The 22,790-nt window shown below is 39.7% G+C and overlaps 4 protein-coding genes across 5 annotated transcripts; 3 read left to right on the top strand and 1 right to left on the bottom strand.

The window, feature by feature from the left end:
* The first annotated feature begins 1,738 nt into the window (after window positions 1-1,738).
* On the top strand, window positions 1,739-7,775 carry LOC103935528 (WD repeat-containing protein 44). Its single transcript, XM_048585627.1, has 7 exons — window positions 1,739-3,313; window positions 5,232-5,322; window positions 5,760-5,917; window positions 6,001-6,052; window positions 6,156-6,238; window positions 6,434-6,527; window positions 6,846-7,775. Exons 1-7 carry the CDS (start codon window positions 1,739-1,741, stop codon window positions 7,424-7,426), a joined length of 2,634 nt encoding a protein of 877 aa, XP_048441584.1. The 3' UTR covers window positions 7,427-7,775.
* Window positions 7,776-8,621: 846 nt separating this feature from the next.
* LOC103935530 (protochlorophyllide reductase, chloroplastic) lies at window positions 8,622-10,711 on the top strand. Its single transcript, XM_009345298.3, has 5 exons — window positions 8,622-8,783; window positions 8,941-9,039; window positions 9,311-9,830; window positions 9,919-10,277; window positions 10,365-10,711. Exons 1-5 carry the CDS (start codon window positions 8,730-8,732, stop codon window positions 10,518-10,520), a joined length of 1,188 nt encoding a protein of 395 aa, XP_009343573.2. The 5' UTR covers window positions 8,622-8,729; the 3' UTR covers window positions 10,521-10,711.
* Window positions 10,712-10,725: 14 nt separating this feature from the next.
* LOC103935529 (lanC-like protein GCR2) lies at window positions 10,726-13,976 on the bottom strand. Its single transcript, XM_009345297.3, has 6 exons — window positions 13,719-13,976; window positions 13,257-13,435; window positions 12,311-12,422; window positions 12,089-12,205; window positions 11,686-12,000; window positions 10,726-11,182 (listed from the first exon to the last, which is right to left on the bottom strand). The coding sequence occupies exons 1-6, from the start codon at window positions 13,884-13,886 to the stop codon at window positions 10,844-10,846; spliced, it is 1,230 nt and encodes a 409-aa protein (XP_009343572.2). The 5' UTR covers window positions 13,887-13,976; the 3' UTR covers window positions 10,726-10,843.
* Window positions 13,977-17,751: 3,775 nt separating this feature from the next.
* Window positions 17,752-22,765, top strand: LOC103935531 (ribosome biogenesis protein BRX1 homolog 2-like). 2 transcript variants are annotated; one of them, XM_009345299.3, is made up of 9 exons: window positions 17,752-17,864; window positions 17,963-18,180; window positions 18,596-18,737; window positions 19,055-19,133; window positions 19,245-19,369; window positions 19,527-19,628; window positions 21,857-21,925; window positions 22,084-22,182; window positions 22,466-22,765. In XM_009345299.3, the coding sequence occupies exons 2-9, from the start codon at window positions 17,981-17,983 to the stop codon at window positions 22,595-22,597; spliced, it is 948 nt and encodes a 315-aa protein (XP_009343574.2). In that variant the 5' UTR covers window positions 17,752-17,864; window positions 17,963-17,980; the 3' UTR covers window positions 22,598-22,765. The 2 variants fall into 2 exon arrangements, with proteins under 2 accessions (XP_009343574.2, XP_009343575.2); XM_009345300.3 differs by having other exon boundaries at window positions 17,781-17,864; window positions 17,958-18,180.
* The last annotated feature ends 25 nt before the right edge of the window (window positions 22,766-22,790 follow it).

Genomic DNA, 22,790 nt, shown 5'->3' with positions numbered 1-22,790 from the left:
TGGTTCAATTTGTTGTGTATATTACTCCAATCATTGGGTTTAATTCAATGATTAGGACTAGATATGAATATATTAAGTGATTAAGGGTCAATTTGGAGTATATTAAGTGATTAACCCTGCAACATCTTATTAGCTTCCACACAACACCGATTTCATTTCATTACTTTCCTTTCTTCAAAATGATAGCCCAATTTCCCCCTATTTTATTCTTAAAACCTAACTCTAAATCTAATTTTGAAATTTGGTGTTTGATGTTTTGAGATTGTGGTGGCCGATTAATTCACGTATAATAATATATGTGGTGAATAATGAGTTTATTTTCTTTAGGAAAGTGTTATTAGCACTCCAAAAATCTCATTCTACACTCCTCACAAACATATTTTTCTTTTCTAATATAAGAAGTTTGGAATGTAGAATTAGATTTTTGAAGTGCTAATAGCAATTCATTTCTTTTTATATTACTTAATAAAACATGCATTCTGCAAAATGACGTTGACGTCAGCCACTGTCAACAGGCTCAAGGTGTGGCAATTCTTGTCTGGGCAGTCCAACGGGCTACAGCAGCAACCTAATTGCCACCTTGATTTTGGACCGATGGACCTCATTTAGTTTGATTGGGAGAAATTTCTACCATTGAAAGAGTGCCACAGTGAATGCCTCCATGTGAGAAAAACACATGATCGTATCGTTGGCCAATGCCTATATGTGAGAAAGTAATAAAAACCATAATTTTATCTTTTGGACAAAGGGTACATTTTTCTTTAATTGCTATTTTGTAGATTTTTAGTGATAAGTAGTGTGATGTGTAATTATTTTCGGTAAAAATGAGTAGTATTTTTTTTGTTGTTGTAGGCAAATCGCATAAAGTCTGTTAAGACATACTAAGGGTTCGTTTAACAAGCGTTTTTTAATAACTAAAAGCGTTTATGGACAAAATGTATTTGGGACTGAACCTTAGTATAAATACAAGTTAATTCTAAAAAAAAAACATTTGAAGTGCTTTCAGCAAGAAGCATATAACTGGTATTTTTAGCAGGAAGCACTTTAAATACTTTTAGAGTCTAAAAACATTTTTTCTAAAAACATTTTCAGCCATTTAAAAACACTTGCTAAACAAGCCCTAAATCCGACAATTTTCCTCCGTTTCCCCAAATTTATTTGCAATCCCATCCGTTTCAAAATTCAAATCAAAAGTCTCCAATCCAAACGTTCCCTTTCCCACTTTCTCACCCATTTTCCTTTTTATCAGAAAAATAAAAACCAACTCCCACAAGAAAATCCCCCTCCCCTCCCCCTCTCTCCTCTCTCTATAGACACTGATACACACACAACAACAGAGCTCCCACAAGAAAATCCCTCTCTCCTCCCCTCCCTCTCTCTCTCTCTCTGTCTCTCTCTACACTGATACACGCACAACAACATCAACAACATTGCTCAAGACCCAACCCAAACCAACCAAGCAGCATGGGGCTTCGTTCCCCCACTCTCTCTCTCCTCCCGTAATCGGATCTGATTCACAACCCGAAACCCGCACACTTCCACACCCGTCTGTAGTCCGATCCCATCAAATTCCCACCCCACTTTCTCGGTTTCTCCCAACCCAACAAACGAATCCGCCTATTGGAACATAAACCACCACGAAACGTCGCCGTTTCTGCCGCACCCGGGTCGGATCCGATCGGCGCCGGCGAAATTTCTCCGGCATTTTCATTACCCAAATGGGAATGCCCAGTAAACGATGAGCAGAGCCGGAGAGGAAGAAGACAAAGACAGCGAGTGCTTCTACGAGTCCCTCGATCGCATTGTCTCCTCCTCTTGTTCTTGTTCAACATCGAACTCCGACTCCGAGGCCGACCCCGACCCGAATCCGAATTATGCCGTACCCAAATTCCCAATGGGCGCCACCACCAAGTACGACGTTTGGATCTCCGAGCCTTCCTCCATCTCCGAACGCCGGTCTAAACTCCTTACCGAAATGGGTCTCACCGGCGACCCGGTCCTGACCCGGGCCAAGCCTCAACTGGGTTTTGCCGGTGAGTTCGGGCGGTCGGTCTCGTCGGATTATTTGATCAATGAAGTGAAATCCGACGGTGGTGGCGTTAATAGCATCGTCCGCTCCAAATCCGACGGCAGCGATCAGTGTAATAACGCTTGTTCTACTTCATCTGTTTCTTCTCCCCCAATTCTTTCGATTCGTTGTGGTTCTGGCGAGGCACAGACCGAGCCTGAACCCGAAACCGGTTCATTTGTAAATAGAAATACAAAATCTTTGGTTTATAAATCTTCAAGTGGTAAAAGCAACTCATCTCCGCCGCCGAATAAGCCGCCTTCCGGCAAGCACTCGAAGAGGGTAGACGAGATTCAAAGCGATTTGAAGGCGGAGGAGGAGTTGGATTGCAATGGCTTTGTTAATGTTAGTGAAAGTGATGCTAACAATGATGCCCAAGTGTGTACTATTAGGAACCTTGATAATGGGAAAGAGTTTGTTGTGAATGAGATTAGGGAAGATGGAATGTGGAACAAGCTTAAGGAAGTGAGTACCGGAAAGCAGTTGACCATGGAGGAGTTTGAGATGAGTGTCGGGCATTCACCTATTGTTCAAGAACTGATGAGGAGGCAGAATGTGGAGGAGGGTCATAAGGATGGTTCCGAGACCAATGCCAATGGGGGCAATGGTGGGGTTTCGAAGTTGAAGAAGAAAGGAGGTTGGTTAAAGAGCATCAAGAGTGTCGCGATCACCATGACAGGTCATAAGGATAGGCGGAGTAGCGATGAGAGGGACACATCATCGGAGAAAGGTGGTCGGAGGTCGAGCTCTGCCACAGATGATAGCCAGGATGTGTCATTTCATGGGCCGGAGAGGGTGAGGGTGAAGCAGTATGGGAAGTCATGTAAGGAGGTCACTGCCTTGTTCAAGAGTCAGGAGATTCATGCGCATACCGGGTCGATTTGGAGTATCAAGTTTAGTTTGGATGGAAAATACTTGGCCAGTGCCGGTGAGGATTGCGTGATTCATATTTGGCGGGTAATGCAGAGTGAAAGGAAGGGTGACCTATTGATGGAGAAATCAGAAGATAGCAATTTAACCATGTTGTTGTTTGCCAATGGATCACCAGAACCATGTTCAGTCTCGCCGAAAGTGGACAACCATGTGGAAAAAAAGAGGAGAGGGAGGTCGTCTATCAGTCGAAAATCTGTAAGTTTGGACCATTATGTGATTCCAGAGACTGTGTTTGCACTTTCAGAGAAACCCATTTATTCATTCGAAGGGCATCTGGATGATGTTCTTGACCTCTCTTGGTCCAAGTCGCAGGTTAGTTACTGTTCTGGTGTTCTGTTTGCTTGGATTTATCTTTTCGACTTTTACCCTCCACAGGTTACATTAGTATTTGTATGATCTGTAATGTTGGGTGAATTTGAACAGATGTTATTTTATTGTCTTGTGATCCGATCATCCGAGGACACTATTAGGTTTTTGTCTGCCTAGTGATCTAATTGACATTTACCTACCACTTTCTAGCCTAATATTATGTTATTCTTTTTGGTTTTGGTTTTATACTCACATGGAGAGGGATATATGAATTGAGTCATATAAAATGTTCAAGAGGATAGATTTAACAGACGCTACAGATTACGTTGTGTAGTGATAAAATTAAAATCTCTGGATAATTTTTCTATTAGTTTTATTAATTTAGATGAACTTCAAAAAATGTAGTGCTTTGTTTTTTAACTGTACCTTTTAGGTTCTTTGTTCTGGGCACCTTAAATATGGTGAACTGCTTTGTTAAGTTTCTACGAAGAGAGAATAAATCATGGATACTTTTACAGAAATTGGACAAGTCAATGGGGATTAAAAGTCACAGTAGAAATTTCGGGAATGATCACTGATCTGGTCCTGGAAGTGTCGGGTGCTAGTTTAACCGTACTCTAGTACATATGCTGTTCATATAAGTATAAGCACTTGCAGGATGAGTGCACTAACGTATCTTGGTTTACTTGAGTAGATGTAAGATAAATGAATGAAATATTTGACTATACCACATGAGTGTCGTGTCAATGAAGAAATCCATTATCCTAGCTGCTCCAATTGAACTTACACAGTTGTTTTCTTGAGCTTTTAGAACTGCATATTTTAGTTGCATGTTATAGTCCTACTGTGGAAAGTTTAAAAATTTTAAGTGGATAAAAAACAATTTTGGAATACTCCTGGTTATTTCATGGAATAATGGACATCATAGTTGTAAAGGCTAGGTTCTGTTTTGGAAATAGACTGTTACTTAGATATGCCAATTGACATTGACCGTTGAGATTCTGTAAGTTAAAAGATTTCGTTAAAGAAGACACTGAAAGCTAGGGAAGCCAGAAATAAGCCAAATTAAAATGCAAAGTTGAAGGGGGGCTTTAATGGTTGATGGTGAGGAAAGATGTTTTTAGCGGGTAACTGCATGGGATGGTTTGTTAAATTCCTCACGTCATCAGAGATAGAATAAGAGAGAGAATCTTCATTGAAATTAAGGCTCTTGCACTGGGTTAGTGCACTGACAAGTTTGTCATTTAAAGCCTTATGAGTGCTCTTTTCTTGGAGTGGATTCAGATTGGTCATTTTCTGCGCCTGCCAGGTTTGTGAAGGTGAAAGAGGGGAGGCGATGATGCTGTTAGTATCATTTCAAGGCATGCGCGGAAATTAAATCAGTGCAATTTCTGCAAACTGCCTTTTGGTAAGGCCCTAAGGGTTATCTAGTTGATCCAAAGGTGGGGAGAGGGAATTGGCTGTAATCGGGCATTGTAAATTGTTTTGTAGAAACTGATGCTTTCGACCTTATATCAGTCTTCAAATATAGCATAGTATTCAGATGTCAGTATTCCACTATGATTTGTTCTCCAACTTTTGATTATTTTGAGATTCATTAACTTTTTTAAATTATTACCCTAAAAATTTTCTGGGGGCCAAAAAAACTCAAAAGTCTTATTGATTTGTTGTGCATGTATTGTCCTCTCATTTTCTTGTTATCAAATGTAAATTTCTTTATGTTATATATTGCAATCAAGTCATTCTTAGTAGTTTGTGTAGAAAGATGGAGGTAGCTTGATTTGAATGGTGGTGCGATCTCAATATAAGCTTTATATATGGCAATAATGTGGACATTTTTTTGTTTTTCAGTTATTTTTCTTGTTGCATAATGTCTAAATATGATTACTTTTTGTTCCTGTTCTCCCCCTCCTTTGTTCAGCACCTGCTCTCATCTTCAATGGACAAAACCGTGCGCCTCTGGCACTTGGCTAGCAAGACTTGCCTGAAGATATTTTCACATAGTGACTATGGTAAATATATTTGGTCTGTATTTCAACTTTGCTCTACAATTGTGGTTGGCTTCTACTTGAACAACTGTTGTATATAAAGGGGTTAATTTGCACACATCTTATATCAGGGGTTATAAAAGCACCAACAAGTCAAGTACATACCTTTGATATCAGGAAAAGGATAGTTTATGAATCTTAAAAAAAGTAAGATCTAAATGAGTCGAGTATGACTATTTGATTCTTGGCTCAAGTGTAAGGGGTTGGAAGGGGGGATTTGTTAGATCCTAGGTTCAGATCTTGCAAGTAATTTTGTTTAATATTAGTGTCTGAATTCTTATAATATGATATTTTTAACCTTTTTCTGAAAGATGTAATAAATGTACAAGTGATATGGATATTATCACCCATCACCGGTCATTTGTTTCTAAAAACTTTATTTTGCTTGAACCTTGATGCAGTAACTTGTATCCAGTTCAACCCTGTTGATGATAGGTACTTCATTAGTGGGTCACTTGATGCCAAGGTTCGCATTTGGAGTATCCCTGATCGTCAAGTGGTTGATTGGAATGATCTGCATGAGATGGTCACTGCTGCTTGCTACACTCCTGATGGTCAGGTTGGGCTCAAACTTTCGTTATTGTTGATATGTATTGTGTTAGTATTGTTCGTAGCTTAATAAACTTTTGTTCATATCTGAAGGGCGCCCTAGTTGGTTCATACAAAGGTAGCTGCCGTTTATACAACACATCTGGTACAATTCTCTCTCTCTCTCTCTCTCTCTCTCTCTCTCTCTCTCTCTCTCTCTCCATGACATCCATGTGCATGCAGCTAATGAATTTTTCCAAAATTGCCAGAGAACAAGTTGCAACAGAAAAGCCAAATTAATTTGCAGAACAAGAAAAAGAAATCCCATCACAAGAAAATTACAGGTTTTCAGGTAACGAGTTGGCTTGATTTGCTTTGCTTCTGTGTAGATGATACTTTTAGCGATGAAATTGGGAGATAAACCTTATTCCTTTATACCATTATAACGTAGGGGCCGTTTTCCCTTCTTGTAATTTTTATCCTTTGATTACTTTGAGCTGCAAGATTGTTGGATTCGTTACTGTTGCTGACTAGTTTTGCTTGACAGTTTGCACCAGGAAGTTCATCAGAAGTATTGATTACATCTGCAGATTCACGAATCAGAGTTGTTGACGGTGTTGATCTGGTTCACAAGTTCAAGGGTAAGCGCATATGTTCTATGATTTTCTTTATATGTTAATTTTTCGATTTCAAATTCAATTCATGAATTTTGTCATTTAAATTCAATATAGTTGATCAAGATGATGGTAGTACTATATGTTATAAATTAACTGTCAAGCTTATAACAGTTTCATTCTAGCTTACTTCATTCCAGCAGGTTTGATGTTCTCATAAGATTGCAAAACATAAGCTCTTAGATTTGTTACCCAAGTTTATGTTAGCATTAAGATGTGTTTTCTGGGCAATAATTTGATGATAATGCTGTCTTCTAGATCCGTTAAGATGTGTTTTTTTGACAGGATTTCGGAACGCAAATAGCCAAATCTCAGCTGCCCTCACAGCAAATGGTAGATATGTGGTATCTGCTAGTGAGGATTCTCATGTATATATATGGAAACATGAAGCTGATTCCCGCCCTAGCAGAAGCAAAAGTGTCACAGTCACACGCTCCTATGAGCATTTCCATTGTCAAGATGTATCAGTGGCCATCCCTTGGCCTGGAATGGCTGATTTCTGGGGTTTACAAGATTCAGAACGGAATGGTCCTGACGAGGTTTCCACAGAAAATCACCCCCCTACACCTGTTGAGGCGGCTAATTCCAACAACGATGGTTCACGATCAGCATCTGGTTGCACCAGTAGCCCTCTCCACGGAACAATTTCAAGTGCATCCAACAGTTACTTCTTTGATAGAATTTCGGCAACATGGCCGGAGGAAAAACTTCTTCTAGCTACCAGGAACCGAAGCCCACGTGTTAGTTTTGATTTCACCAACGGGTTAAGCCAAAACATGTCAGCCTGGGGTATGGTGATTGTAACTGCCGGCCTTCGAGGTGAAATTAGAACTTTCCTAAATTTTGGGTTGCCGATTCGGATCTAAGGGGGCCAAATAAATGGAACCGTAGATCATGGGGGGAAGATGAGTTGATAATTCTGCAAGGAGCCAGTCCATTTTTCCCTTTTGGCAAAATGTGTACAGAGAGAGAATTTGGTGAGATCTTAGAGCGTTCCAATTGTTTCCTTGTGCTTGTGCCCGTCGGACGTGGACTTCAGTAGGAGGGCCAGTCTGACCGGGCAACAAGAAAGAAAAATAGATATGTCGAAAAAGAAAAAACAAAAAACTACACCGCGAATTTAGCATCCGATGAATTTCTGTAGTCGGAAAATTGTAGAGTTATGAGATGGGAAAAGCTTATTGAATTTAGAAATGAAAATTCTTTTACATTTTATTTGCTCGGATCTTGATTTCTCTATCTTCCCAGTGTTGATAGTTCTAGACCTATAACATTCTTGCATTCCAAGTAATCAAAGAAATTTAGATCTCTTTATCATCAGATTCCTCACAGAGGCAAACAGAACCGCTAATGGGCCATTGTTTAACTTGGGTCAGAGTCCAACTACAACCATAGGCCCAAGTCCTTAGGTTAGCCAACTTTAGGCCCACATTGTCTGCCAAAAGTCCCCACAAAAAGTGGGCCCACACTCCTCCAACTTGTCATAATATCCTAAAAATCCAGAAATTTCACCCAGAATCCAAAGCAAAACTTGTGGCAGGGGGATGTCAGTCAGACTTGTGGTTAGATAGAAATTCAAATGTTTCTGTAAGTTTTTTCGGTTCTTGAAAGAAGTAGATAACCGTAGATTGCTACCAGTTGTCTCTGTAAATATCTTTTCTTATAATCCCATGTTTAGGAAAAGAAGGAAGTAAATTTGAGTAATTTCTCTGTATTCGGAACACGGTCATACGTAGTTACTATTTCACTTGATTCGTAACATGTCAATAGGGTTTAAAGTTAATCTTTCGTAGATTGTGACCTATCAACCTTATCGTAGACGCATACCTTTATTATAATACATGAAATAATACTTCACGTGATTTGTGTTTCTGGTAAACGTTAATTTTTTCCGAAAAGAAAGATATAAAACAAATATCAAAAGGAAATCCAGTCCTCACAACCTCATTGGTTGCTTGAAATCGATGTGGCAAACTCACATGCTGCTAATTATCTTATCCTCTTTGCCCACTGTATATCCGAAGTGTGCCAAAACGACTATATTTAATACAAACTGGTTGTCTCCTTTTCAAAGTAGTTGAGCACCCACCACCTCTCACTCTCCTCTTCCTCACTCACTCACCTGTGAGAAACATCAGAGAAAACCTAACTAAAAAAATCTAAGAATTAATGGCTCTTCAGGCTGCTTCTGTGGTTTCTTCTGCTTTCTCTGTCCCCAAAGAGGTTCGTTTTTTATCGGTTTCTTTGTTGCACTCCGAAGAGCTAATATCGCCTAATCCTAGTTTCTTTATTCCAAGAAACGTTTCTTCTCGTTGTTATCGACCAAGAGGCTAATGGGGTTTGATTTGATTTATTTTCTTGGAATTTTGTTTTTTCTCAGGGAAAGTCAGGTGCTTCTTTCAAGGATTCGAGTCTGTTCGGAGTATCTTTCTCGGAAAATCTCAAGGCGGAGTTCAGCTCTGTTGCATTAAGCTGCAAGGTAGGAAATACTACCATGTGTTTCTTCTGCAGAACACAAAATGTGTTTCTTCTTGTAGCAAAAACAAAAACAGACTTAGAATTATACGAATAGAGCATGCTATAGTGCAATTAGTTAAAAAACACTTCTGCTTATAAGCGCTTTTAGCAGAAGCACTTCAAATTTTAGTAAAAACCCAAGTGCTATCACAACCGATAATCACTTTAAATTGTTTCTGTTAAGACTTTTAGTCACTCTGGAAGCACTTCCAAACGTGCTATTTTGATTACAGAGAGAATTCAAGGCAGTGAGAGCCCAGACAACAGCAACAGAAAGCTCAGCAATCAATAAGGGAACATCAGAGGGGAAGAAGACTCTAAGAAAGGGCAGTGTGATTGTCACCGGTGCCTCCTCCGGACTCGGTCTAGCAACGGCCAAGTCTTTAGCCGAATCCGGAAAATGGCATGTAATTATGGCCTGCAGGGATTTCCTCAAGACTGAAAGAGCTGCCAAGGCAGCTGGCATGCCCAAGGAAAATTACACCATTATGCATCTAGACCTCGCTTCGCTCGACAGCGTGCGCCAATTTGTTGATAACTTCAGGCGTTCTGAGAGGCCTCTTGATGTGCTTGTGTGTAATGCTGCTGTTTATCAGCCAACCGCTAAAGAACCTTCATTCACTGCTGAGGGATTCGAACTCAGTGTTGGGACTAACCATCTCGGACACTTCCTTCTTTCGCGGTTGCTGCTGGAAGATTTGAACAAATCCGACTACCCATCAAAGAGACTCATCATTGTTGGCTCAATTACAGGTACTTGATTTAAATGAAGCATGTTCTTCCAAAAATATGTGCTGTTCTTTGTAGAATGTGTGATAAAGTTTGTGTTGTTGCTTTTCAGGGAACACGAACACCTTAGCCGGAAATGTACCTCCAAGGGCCAACCTCGGGGACTTGAGGGGACTTGCAGGAGGCTTAAACGGTCTAAACAGCTCAGCCATGATCGACGGTGGAGACTTTGACGGTGCCAAGGCCTACAAGGACAGCAAAGTCTGCAACATGCTCACAATGCAAGAGTTCCACAGGCGCTATCATGAGGAAACCGGGATAACATTTGCTTCCCTTTACCCAGGCTGCATTGCCACGACCGGTTTGTTCAGGGAGCACATTCCCTTGTTCAGGCTTCTCTTCCCTCCATTCCAAAAGTACATCACCAAGGGCTACGTCTCAGAAGATGAAGCCGGAAAGAGACTTGCTCAGGTAAGAACTTGTGCTTGACAATGGTGCATTCTGTTTTTCGATCTCTCTTGTGCATGAACTCATTTGCTTGCTGCTGATCACTCTCAGGTTGTGAGCGACCCAAGCTTGACAAAGTCGGGAGTCTACTGGAGCTGGAACAAGAATTCGGCTTCCTTCGAGAACCAACTGTCCCAAGAAGCTAGTGACGTGGAGAAGGCTCGCAAGGTGTGGGAAGTCAGTGAGAAGCTTGTGGGTTTGGCCTAAGTATAGAAGCTTGATGTTCTTGTCGACCAGCATTTTGCCTCGGAGGAGGAGGATGTCGCCCGAGATCAGGTCCATTTGTGGAGTGCAGAATTTGAAATTAAAGCTGTACTGTCATAGACAATTTTCTCATGTGGATGAATAGTGTTAATAACAAATGAGAATAAAAGCACTCACCTCTGTTGCAAAATGCAGATCATACTTCTTGTTACAAGTTTAACATTTTACTCTTACTTACTTCAAATATTTACAAAACGAAAGTTTCAGAATGTCGTAAAGAAGTAAACATCAACCATTTACTTCTAGCTTTTTACATGGCTAGTAACTTAAAGCTCATAAGCAGGAAACCGTGCTTCACACGGTTCAGTCATGTCCAGAAGGAGATGAGCCATTCCACCAACACCTTCGAATAGAGAATAAGGCCGATCACCTCCATGCATCGTACCCTCTGATATGAGTCTTAAGGCTCTATCATGTAAAAAGCAAGCAAATACTTTGGCCCTGTACAAGTATTCCACCTTACCCGTTAACCGGTAGAGTGAAAGAAACACATAGGTGTTCCCACTGATGCCATGACAAATGCCAACTCGCTTCAGCAGACCCCGGTTCCACACCACCTCCCCTGCATCTATAGCAGCTTGCAGGAACTCTTGATCTCCGAAAACCTAATGAAATCAATAGACTAATGAGTAAGCTGCATTGAAAATTCACCATATGTATTATTAAGTTGAAGAAGGTATCCAGCGCATATAACCATAAAACAAAAAAGATCGCATGTTTTGGACTGCAAATCATGTCCATGAAAGCAATAAATTGACGTAGCTTCTTATCCACTAAAAGAAAAACGTATTTTACTAAAGTCACCAACAGAATCTGTTGGCAATATACCAACCATTTTCAACTCATTTTGTATCATTTCCATTTTCAATAACATCGACAACAAAAGAACAAATCTGTAGATCCAAAAGTAAAGTGAGAGTTTCTCAAGTCATTTTGCTATGCAGCACCCCAAACCACTAAAGGAGAATAAATAAATAGATAAATAATCCTTTCCAGTCTCATAATAATTATTGCAAAATCAGTTATTCACCTCTAATTTACCACAAAACTACAATATCCAAATTTTGTCCGACAAGTTTTCGTAAGAAATAAGTCAGATTATAATTACCTCAGCTGCTCTCAGAAGTGTAAGAGCAACTCCTGGAGCACCATGGCACCAGTGCACAAGACGGTCTGATTCACTTCCTTCACTTGAAGGAAAGTTGCCGCTTGGAAAACGATTCTTAATCATGTAACGTAGAGTACCTTTGACATCCTCCACCTCATCAGGTTTCAGTTCCGTGCTCATCAAAACATACATAATACCTGCTAATCCATGGGCAGCACCCCAGTATTTCTTTCCATGCCACTCGTACATCAATGAGCTTCGTCCCTTCTTGGCCAATTGTCTACCAGCCTTGATAATTTCATCCACAACTGATCTCTACACAAATTGATTGGGGAATAAATGGATAATCAATTCAGTCCATTTAAGACCGATCTGAAGAATAGTTTAAGCACAAATGTCTTACCATGCGAGTAGTAGAAATTGTCCCATTTCCAATATGCTTGTTCAAAAAGGAACAGGCCCATAAGAACCCAGCTCTCCCGTATAATAACTCATTTGGAAGATCACTAGACAGCTTGATCTGCTCGTAGAGCAAAATAGAATGTCAAGAGAGGCAAACATACAAAGGGCAACTCTCAAGAAGAACAAGTCTTAAGCGCAGGAAGCAAGTGATACTATCAACCACCTCTTTGAATTTTGATATGTAGCGGTCAAGTAACATTTTATCACCATTATGCTTTGCAACAACAGCACCAAGGGCACAGACACCAGCCCGCCCACATATGAATGACACACGCCTGCAAGCCCATGCAGCACATAACAAGGCTATGAAGTCAAATTACTCAATTCCCCAAAGGCTAAGCCAGAACTGAAACAACATAAGGTAGTTGTACAAGCACACAACTATTACCCATGGTCGGTAAGCTACGTTAAACAGCAATTAGAAGTATCACTTTCTACATGTTCTTAAACTTTAAAACTGATACCGATCCAAATTTGGTGAAAAGAGTTCTTTCTACCAACACATATATTAGGTCTGATATTTCCAACGCATCTGACATTCAAATAACAGTTTCAGTTGAGATTACATGCTTGTGTCCAAAGAGAAGCTAACAAGGATTGAACCAATAACTGAGCACAGGTTTTAATCCGATTTTAAAGTTACCACTGACTTACTAAGCTACTGAAGAAATCAGAGAGATGAAGAAGACTATCTTAATAAGTGAAAGAATTACTGATACAATCGACATGAGGCATTGAGGCCGCAACTTCTATCCACCTCAGTCAAACGAATTTAACAGAAATCTAACAACTCCAACATAAAAACAATAAGCTCACAGCTAACTAGTTGAGCTATGATTTGGTACTGCTTCTAAGAGGGCAAGTTAGCACACCGAGCGAGGTGCAAAATTTCAGCCACCGAAGCAAACCAACAACTGAAACACAGACATTGTTTATCGACAGTTTGCATTTCAAACTCGGCAAACTAAAAAAAAAAAATCCAGACCAAACTCAGCTTCACAACAACTAAAAGAGCCAAAATTCCCTCTACATATTTCACAAACAAGCAATTCAAATGAGCACGCATCATTGCGTGTGTCTACGGAGTGAGACAAACATAGAGAGAGTACCTGGAACCCGTAGAAGCAGAATCACATGCCTTAACAATCTCAGAGCACAATTTAAGATCGCTCTCATTCTTTGTAACTTGGTAAGCCTTGAAGGCCAAGAAAGCAGTCCCAAGAGCCCCTGTGTACAAACTATAATCTTCCACACGCTTTCCACCCAAACTGCACGTCTGCCTCACGACCTACAACCCCAACAAACACAAAACCCAAACCAAATCGCTTACAAAAAAAGTACTTCTCGATACATAAATATACAAAAACCCCAAATTTATTTATAATAATAATAATAATAAGAATAAATAAATAAATAAAACAGATCCTTCATGGTTGGAGCCTCTAAAATCTCCAATTACCAACAACCCACAAACCCAAAACCCATAATTCGCATGTGGGGTTCTCTAAAATCACAAACTAGACAACAATTATGCCAGAAATTGAGTGAAATTAATCATCTTTTGTGAGTACCGTTTCTTTGAGGTCCAAAGCGGAGCTCTTGAGTATGTCGGAGAGTGTTCTGTAAGGAAGGTGGAAGAGGTTTGTTAGCGAGTCTTTGGGGCTTTCGGACGCTGCCGCGTCCGGTGGTGGCTCTGCCAAGAAGTCTGGCATTTCGTTCGGGAAAAATCGGTCGGCCATTTCTCTCTCCGCGCACACAAACGAGAGTGAGAAGTCACGTTACTCTGTTTACTCGGGTTCACTGCATCCGGTGTAAAGCGGCGATGGAGCCCTCTCGAACTAGTAACACGTGTTTAAGCTGCCGCTTTTTAGGATGTAGGATTCTTTCTTTCCTATTTTCACTCTCTTCTCTCTCTTCCTCTCCCACTTTACCTTTTATTTTATTATCTTTATAAAAATATAAAAAATTAATATAAAATATTAACGTTAACCGTAATCATTTAAGTAAAAATGAAGAGAAGAATAGAGATAATAGCAGAGTAGAGATCCCATCCACTGCTTTGTTCGCGTTTGGTTCGCGGTTGTTCTGGGACCTTCTGATTCTGGGACAATGGCTGGCTTTTGTTTTCAGCTAGAATTCTTGGTTTAAGTTTTTATTTTTTATTTTATACAAATGGTAGATTATAAATTGTTAAATACTATGGGAGACGGGGATAGATACAGATTGAATTCGCACTAAAACATATAAGCATTATTTTTTTCTGTCTTTGTGATAAACCATCGTCCGAGAACAATTGGTTTAAGTTGGGGACTAGGGATTTACTATGCCAAAAATGTACATAGAGCCTAAAACAAGTGTAGATAATAATAATTAATTGGAAAAGTAAGGCTCACTAATTCTTGATTTAATGGTGTATTAGAAAACGTGTTAACATGATGCTACGGGTTTTAAAATTGTACAAAATATATTGAATGACACGCCCGATCTTGATATCCTCTAAACACCAAGGTAGGCAAGTGCTGGCCAACACCTGAAGGTGATGAAACCATACTAACATGCATGCGAACTAAAGAAAGAACGAACATAAATAAAACCCGTAAATTTAATTATAATGAATATGTAATTGTGGAACGTGTTCAGAGCATATAACTAATTCGAGACACTAAAGAGGTATAATATAAAATTGAATGAACAAAAGGGATGGGTCCTACACCGAGAGGACTCAAAGATGTAGATGTGGGACTGTCTTGATGCCAGGATTGTTCGCCTCGATTCTAAGTCTTGAGGGGGCGTGAAACAAAACATGAGTGGACCAAGTTTATATGTATAAGTAATACTAAAACAGTTAATTCCACAACATACTATCCCCCAAAGTTTATGAAAACTCAATAGCGTAATATGTAATAGGTTTTTCGAAAACCCTAGCATGCCATAAAACTTCATAAAACATATATTATATATAAGTAGCGGTAGCACAAAGGTGTGTGTATATATATATTATATTTATCTTCATTCGTCCGAAGGCACTACATCTCTCGTCCGTAGGCAATATATAAATATCTTCCGGCCAAAGCCACCAACCTAGGCTCGGCCGAAGCCATATATAAGTATCTTCCAACCGAAGCCACCAACCTACACCCAGCTGAAGCCAATATACAAGTATCATTCGCCTGTAGGCAGGACATTCGCCCATAGGCAGTACATTTGCCCGTAAGCAGGACATTTGGAGTAACCACTAAATAAGCACCTAAAAACATTAACATAATATTTCTAATATATATATATATATATATCTCAAATGGAGCTCAGTAGCTAAAACGTCATATTGTAAATCAAGTTCAAAGTATATAATTATAAATTATCTATACTTCAAAGAACGTAAATCTGATAAAGCATAATATATCATAAAGTGTAAATCCAATTTATTCATAAACGTTTCATAAAACGTAACCAACAAATCATGCTTTTCATGTATGCATTTCTAATAGTAAAATATGCATTTTAGAAGGGGTCTACTCACAAATACTTTGCCATCGAAGAGCCGTGTAAACTAGAGAAGACGGAAATGCCATAAACAATTGCACCTAAGTACATCAAGGTACCAATTAATAAAACTTTACTAAAACGGTTGAATTTGGGCAAACAAACATTGTACACCAATTCAGGACGTCAAAAAACACAAAGGGGACCTTGGGGTACCCCCACGCGCCTCCGTGGACGATAGCGGAGCACAATACCTCCGGTGGAGGCGCGTGTGCTCTACGCGTCAACCAAGACATGCGTCCATGTGCAGGCAAACGCGCTGGCCAGGGTTTTGGGATGGGCTGGTTTCTAGGTTTGGGCCTGAGACAATTGTGTTGGGCCAAAGGTTGCGTTAAGCTTAGGTTGTCATATGGGTTGGGTCTCAAAGTTGGGCTGGGTTACCCCTTGGGTTTGGATTTGGGTTTGAGGGTTATCGGGTCGAGTCAACCGGGTTTCAAGCCATGGTTTGGCCAGTTTATGGGCAAGGTTTCAAACGCTCATAACTTCCTCAATACTCAACCAAATAGAGTGATTCAAAAACCAAAGTTGTAGTACTTAGTGAGATGAAGAGAATAGTACATTGCACGATGACTAACTTGCCGCGATTTGGCCAGAAAAAGGTCTGAAACCCATAGGTTCTTGCCAAAATCTACGGAAGTCTCCCCGAGTCGGTTTCTTGATGTTTCAACGTCCACAATACACAAAAACGATAAAAAATGAAATGTGAGGATGAAAGGGGAAGGTTTAGGGTGTTTTTCGTAGCTCACCTACGTCGGAGGTGTTGGAAACTCGCCAAGTTTCCTTCGTGAACAGTGGCCTCTACCACGATCGAGTTCCCAGGTTCTTTGTCCGGGGTTCATGGTGACGAGGTTGAGGTGGTGGTGAGTTAGGGACCTCGCCGAGGCTGTGGTGATCTTCCCATGGCACCATTTCGGTGCTTGCTGAGGGAAAAGGAGAGAAGTGAGAGTGAGAGGGAGATAGGTGAGAAAGAGAAACCTTACGAGGAGAGAAGAGAGAAGAGATAGAGAGATGAGGGATTTGGGCCAGGGGACAAAATCAAGGATGGGCCCTCCTTGGGCACACCAATTAAGGCCAAAAGTATAATTTCAAAAATCAAATATCCCAAAAGCAACAAAACAAAATACATTTCAAACGTGAAATGACCAAATTGCCCTTGTTCCAAAATCCGTAAAAGTATTCAGGACAGGTTGTTACATTGAAAGTATTATATATGTACCATAGGCAACACTATTCACGTACATGAGGAAGTTTATTACAATTCTATCTACAATAAGGAACAAAATAAGTGTCCAAGGCAAGGTTCAAAGCATTTGCAAGTTTAGATCACTGTTAATTATAGAGTGCCACTAGTAGCTCCTTTCTTCCTCCCCTATATTTAGGAGCTCCTGGGTAAATCCCTATCTTAGGAGGTGGATATGGAGCATGATTAAGGTTGATTTTTTGAATCCTCCAATCGTAAGGAACTCATTTGGCCCATTGGAGATGCTCTTATTCATGTAATTCACTAGAAATGGTTTATAGTTCAAATGATTGATAACGTCTATTTTGATCCCTACATCTGATATCCTATGTTTGAGTCTTCTACCCCAATACAGCTACAGCGTACAATAAAAAAAATTATGATGCAGTGTACCAACGATACTACGTTCTAATAATATTTATCACTATTATAAGTAAAAATTTATTAAATCAAATCTCATAAGTAGCGAGTCCAATACGTAACTATAGTTGGTTGTATAACGGCTCAACACAAATCCCCACCCCAACATCTTTATATAAAAAAAATTCTCATAACGAAACACATGTCAACTTATTCTAACAGCTAGATTACTATACACAAAGTTCATCTTTTATTACTCTAAAAAAAAATTTGTAGCTCAAATAATTAAGAGTCTATCTTGACGAAAATTTACAGGATAACATTTCTCGAAGCAAGATGCTTGGGCTTGAGATGCCCAACAAAATTAGCAAAACAAGTTTGGGCCAGGCCACAAAAGTTGAGGGTGAACCAAAGATTGTTGGATCCGGAAAAGTAACCCAAGCCCAAAACACAAAACATTACTTACCCGCCCGCACGCCGTTGCCTCTCCCTGCTCACTGGTCAACATCGTTTTAAACCCTAAACCCTAGTGCTCTCGTTTGCAGAAGCCTCCCGGAGCCCCCGAATCTCTCTGGTAAGAAATCGCTCGCCCAAAACCCTAATTAGGTTTCCATTCGACACACATGCTTGCTTATATTTATGACTAACTCTAATTTTTGTATGGAAGATTAAATTTTTCCAGCAAAAATAATGGGGAAGAAGAGAAAGCACAGCGATGCCCTGGCTCCAGAAAAGAAGGAGGAGGCGGTTGCGCCGGAGAGGCCGAAGCGAACGCTTTCCGGTTGGAAGGAGAAGAAGGATGACGACGAAGTAAAAGCGAGTGAATCGACGGCAGTGTTTAGGAACAAAGAAAAGGTCTTGGTTACTTGTTCTCGTCGCATTAGTTACAGGTAAAATTATTCAAGTTCCAATTTTTTCTCTGCTTTGAGCTCGCTCGCTCGGTGTTGTTTTTATTCGAAACCCGAAAGATTTTTTTTGAAACTAACTGTGAACTGATTGGAAGTTGATTGAAAACTGAAAAGTAGTAGTGAGGTAGCGTATGATGGGTAATTGGGTATGCTATCTTATCTGTTATCAAATTTAGAAATGGTTGGGGATATTGAACTGTTCATGCGCATCCGAAAACAACGAGGGTTTCTGTAATAATTGTAAAGATGTGATCTGTAGATGAATTTTGGTAACTATTTTTCGTTTATATGATATATTCGTCTATGAATTTGTTTACGAGTATATATACTAGCGTGTGAGTGTATAAATGTATAAATTTTATATAATTATATAAATGGTTATAAATTATATACGCAGGTATCGGCATCTGATGTTGAATGTGGTGGACCTATTGCCTCATTGTAAGAAGGACAATAAGGTGGAGTCTAAATCAAGTAACGGCGCAACGCTTAACGAGCTGGTTGAGCTAAAGAGTTGCTCTTCCTGTATGTTTTTTGAGGTCAGGTTTTTTTGTTGTTTCTTTCTGACCTTGTTTAGCACTTGATGTTCAATATTACTTTAATGCTATGTTTCAATTTAATTATTAAATTGGTAGTTTGTTGATTTTAATCTTTGTCATCGTTTACATATTTATGGTTATTTGTTACCATTGGTTAAGGATATGATTGATCTGTTTGTGTTAAGTTGCATGATTTTTTAATTGAGTGGTTGAGGTTAGGACATATTGGTTGTTTGAGAGAGGGATAATAGCAAATTCAGGTTACTTGTTTTCTGTGTGCTGATGCGTACTTTATTTTGGGGGGTCTCTGATTACAGTGCAGGAAAGGGAAAGATCTGTATCTGTGGATGTCAAAGTGTCCCAATGGGCCATCTGTGAAGTTCTTAGTAAATGCTGGTAATGTTTCTGTTTTATTTATGTGCTTTTCATGAAGGATTGGCTTATCTCAATGGGGTTAAGTTTTTTCGAAAAAATTCTGATCAAAGAAAATTGTTTTGTGATTTGTAGTGCACACGATGGAGGAGTTGAAGCTTACTGGAAATCATCTAAAGGGGTCACGACCTATTTTGACTTTTTCATCCAATTTTGATAAAGATGCCCACTGGAAGCTTCTGAAGGAGATGATCACTCAGGCATGTTCATTTTGTTTCCTCTTTTATGTAGTTGTAAACAATTTCCTGTTCATGCCCTGCTTGATTCTTGTGATCAGTTTGCATTGTTGATTTAGATATTTTTGAACTTTGTGCTACAACATATGTTATTCTGTTTCTTATTAACTTTCGTTCTCAGATATTTGGCATTCCCAAGGAGCACAGAAAATCTAAACCCTATCATGATCATGTCTTTGTATTCTCTATCATTGATGACCACATTTGGTTCCGAAACTATCAGGTACTAGTTTTTTAATTTATAGTATTTGTTGAACATAGTTGTGATATGACTTACATCGTTTCATTTAATATTAGAATTGATTTTAGGGGGTAAGCTTTCTGCTCAAAAATATAAATTTTGATGGCTTTAAATTTTTTAAAGTTTAGATGCCAGTGTTACCCTTGTGCTGGCAGTGTAGATGCTCAATAAAAGCAAGTGTGTTTCATGTATGATGTTATACTTCTAGAACTTTTCATTTGCACCATACTATAACTGTAACATTGTTTTCTCCACTTTGGATGCTGTATTATTTACCAATCATTCATGAATGTATTAAGAGTTTGATAGTTTTCTTTAGATTCCAGCTCATTTGTCAAAATTGTTTGCGTCTCTTTGCAATATCGCTGCCTTTTAGTAGCCATCTGAAAATAACAGTTATTCAAATCCCAGAAATTAAGTGTTTTTTGGTCAAGGATTAGTTACCAATTTGGCTTCGAAGAATTGGAAGGTATGTAGACATCACCCTTTAAATTGGTTTGTTTCACTTTTATGGGATATCCCAATATTCTCAACAAGTAGTCAAAAGAGTTAATAAGTGGATGGGGGGGATGGGGGAGGAATAGGAAGGGGGGATGAAGGAATATTATGATAGTTTATCTTTTTGGCGGATATCTTTTTAATGGATGGCTGACCAATAACAGCCCTATGAATTTAGATTGGTGGCCATTGGCAGTCCCAATTGTACTCAACACCCCCACCCCCACCACCCACCAAATACCACATTTTTCAAGCCATCCCCCATCCTTCCCATAATACCCCTAAATCCCATCCTAATCTGTTTATTTTGCTTTGAATGGAAATGAGTCCATGGTATAAATTTTCTTTCAGGGCTGGTGTCACATCCTGGCAGGGGGGGATCACTTCCCGGGCCCGCTCCACCACTGTAGCACGATATTGTCCGCTTTGGGCCCCGACCACGCCCTCACCATTTTGTTTCTAGGAACTCACACGAAAACTTTCCAGTGGATCACCCATCATGGGATTGCTCTAGCCCCCTTCTCGCTTAACTTCGGAGTTCCTACGGAATCCGAAGCTAGTGAGCTCCCAAAAGGCCTTGTGCTAGGTAGGGATGAGAATATACATATAAGGATCAATCCCTTGGGCGATGTGTGATGTCACAATCCACCACCCTTAGGGGCCCGACGTCCTCGTCGGCACACATGCGACCAGTGTTAGGCTTTGATACCAATTTGTAACATCCCGGTCCGGGGCGGATCACTTTCAGGGCCCGCTCCACCACCGTAGCACGATATTGTCCGCTTTGGGCTCCGACCACGCCCTCACGATTTTGTTTGTAGGAACTCACACGAGTTAGGCTCTGATACCAATTTGTCACATCCCGACCCGGGCGGGACCACTTTCGAGCCCGACTCCACTGTAGCACAATATTGTCCGCTTTGGGCCCCCAGCACACCCTCACGGTTTTGTTTTTGGGAACTCACACAAGAACTTCCCAATGGGTCACCCATCCTGGGAACGCTCTCGCGCGCTACTTGCTTAACTTCGGAGTTCCTACGGAACCCAAAGCCAATGAGCTCCCAAAAGGTCTCGTACTAGGTAGGGATGAGAATATACATATAAGGATCACTCCCCTGGGCGATGTGGGATGTCACAGCCAGTCACTAGCCTTCCTTGGGAACCCTTGGAGGCTAAATTTGGCTTCTTGTGTGAAGCCAGTTAAGGGAACCTAAGGCACAGCCTCTGTTTATCTTTTGGCTCTTTAAAAGTGAAGTGTGGTTGGGAAGTGCACGATGAGTGCTGACAATAGTGTCAACCTAAGTTTCTTGTAAAACAGTGATGAAGCTAAGCTAAAGTATATATAATAATGCTACGTGAATTTTTTAAATGACCACCGTAGTTTTCTGGAGGCATAATGTATCTCAAAATTAGTGTTTTTCTGGAGGCATAATGCATATCAAAATTAGGTTGTGCAGCTTCTGCAATAGAAAAGGATTATAAAAGAACATATGTCAAACCATCCATGTTCTAGAAACAGTGTGGTAGTATTTTCAAGTAACTTCTGAATTATGATTTGCCTAATATTATACTTCGTATGATTTTCTAGTACCATATTATGTTTGTGTCTATGCAGATGCACTATTTGTTTTCCATATATTTGTAAAAATGACATTGTTTCTAGAAAATATTGCTGCTTTTTATCTTGACCTTTTTTGCTTTTTAAATTGCAGATATCGGTTCCTCATAACGAATCGGATAAAATAGCTCGGGGAGGATTAGATAAAATGACCCTTGTTGAGGTTCGTAGTGGTGCTTTTCTCCTTAGTCTATATATTAGAGTATCTGCGACGTTTTAACTCTAACTGGTTGTATATATGTTGGACCGCAATGTTTCCTCCTTAGTCTATACCAGAGTATCTGTGATGACATTTTAACTCAGAGAACTGGTTGTATATAGGTTGGACCACGATTTTGTTTGAATCCTATCAAGATATTTGGTGGCAGCTTTGGAGGTCCAACACTATATGAGAATCCATTTTACATATCACCCAATCAGGTTAGATATACACACATAAAGCACCTTGAATTGTTGATTTCGTTATCTAATTATTTATGTGTTCATGGATGAGTATTGATCCTCGTGGCTAACGGTTTGTAAGGGAGTTTGTACTGACATACGAAAGAATGGTCTGTCCCGTTAAATCAAGCCGATAAATGACCCTAGATTTTAGTTCTGTGAGATTGTATTTTTTAAACGTTTGTTTTGAGGTTCTTGGTAAATCTAACCATGTACGATCATAACATCGTTTACTGATGGAATCATTTTGTGATGCATTCAGATTCGAGCATTGGAGAAAAAGAAGAAGGCTGGGACCTTTGTCAAGAAAGTCAAAGCAAAGACAAGGAGAAAAATGCATGAGCTTGAAAATCCACTGGAGCCTGATGAGTTTTCTGAGATGTGGAAGGAATGACATTTTTCGTACTACTAGAAATCAAAATTTAAAATTTTAAGTCATGTTGTATCGTTTAATCAAGAAGGCAGATTTTTTATTACAACTGCCCATGCTCTTTCAAATTCTGCCTGAACTTGATTACCTTATATGTGCATTTTGGATTTTTTTTAAACAATATTTTTGCAATTCAGCTAGACTAGAGAGAATAACT

Source organism: the organism of the source record quoted next, unplaced genomic scaffold, assembly GCF_019419815.1.
Source record: "Pyrus x bretschneideri cultivar Hongxiangsu unplaced genomic scaffold, Pyrus_bretschneideri_v1 Contig23, whole genome shotgun sequence".
In the NCBI taxonomy this organism is placed as follows: Eukaryota; Viridiplantae; Streptophyta; class Magnoliopsida; order Rosales; family Rosaceae; genus Pyrus; species Pyrus x bretschneideri.
The sequence above is the reverse complement of the archived record's forward strand: the minus strand, read 5'-3'. Positions and strand labels throughout refer to the sequence as shown.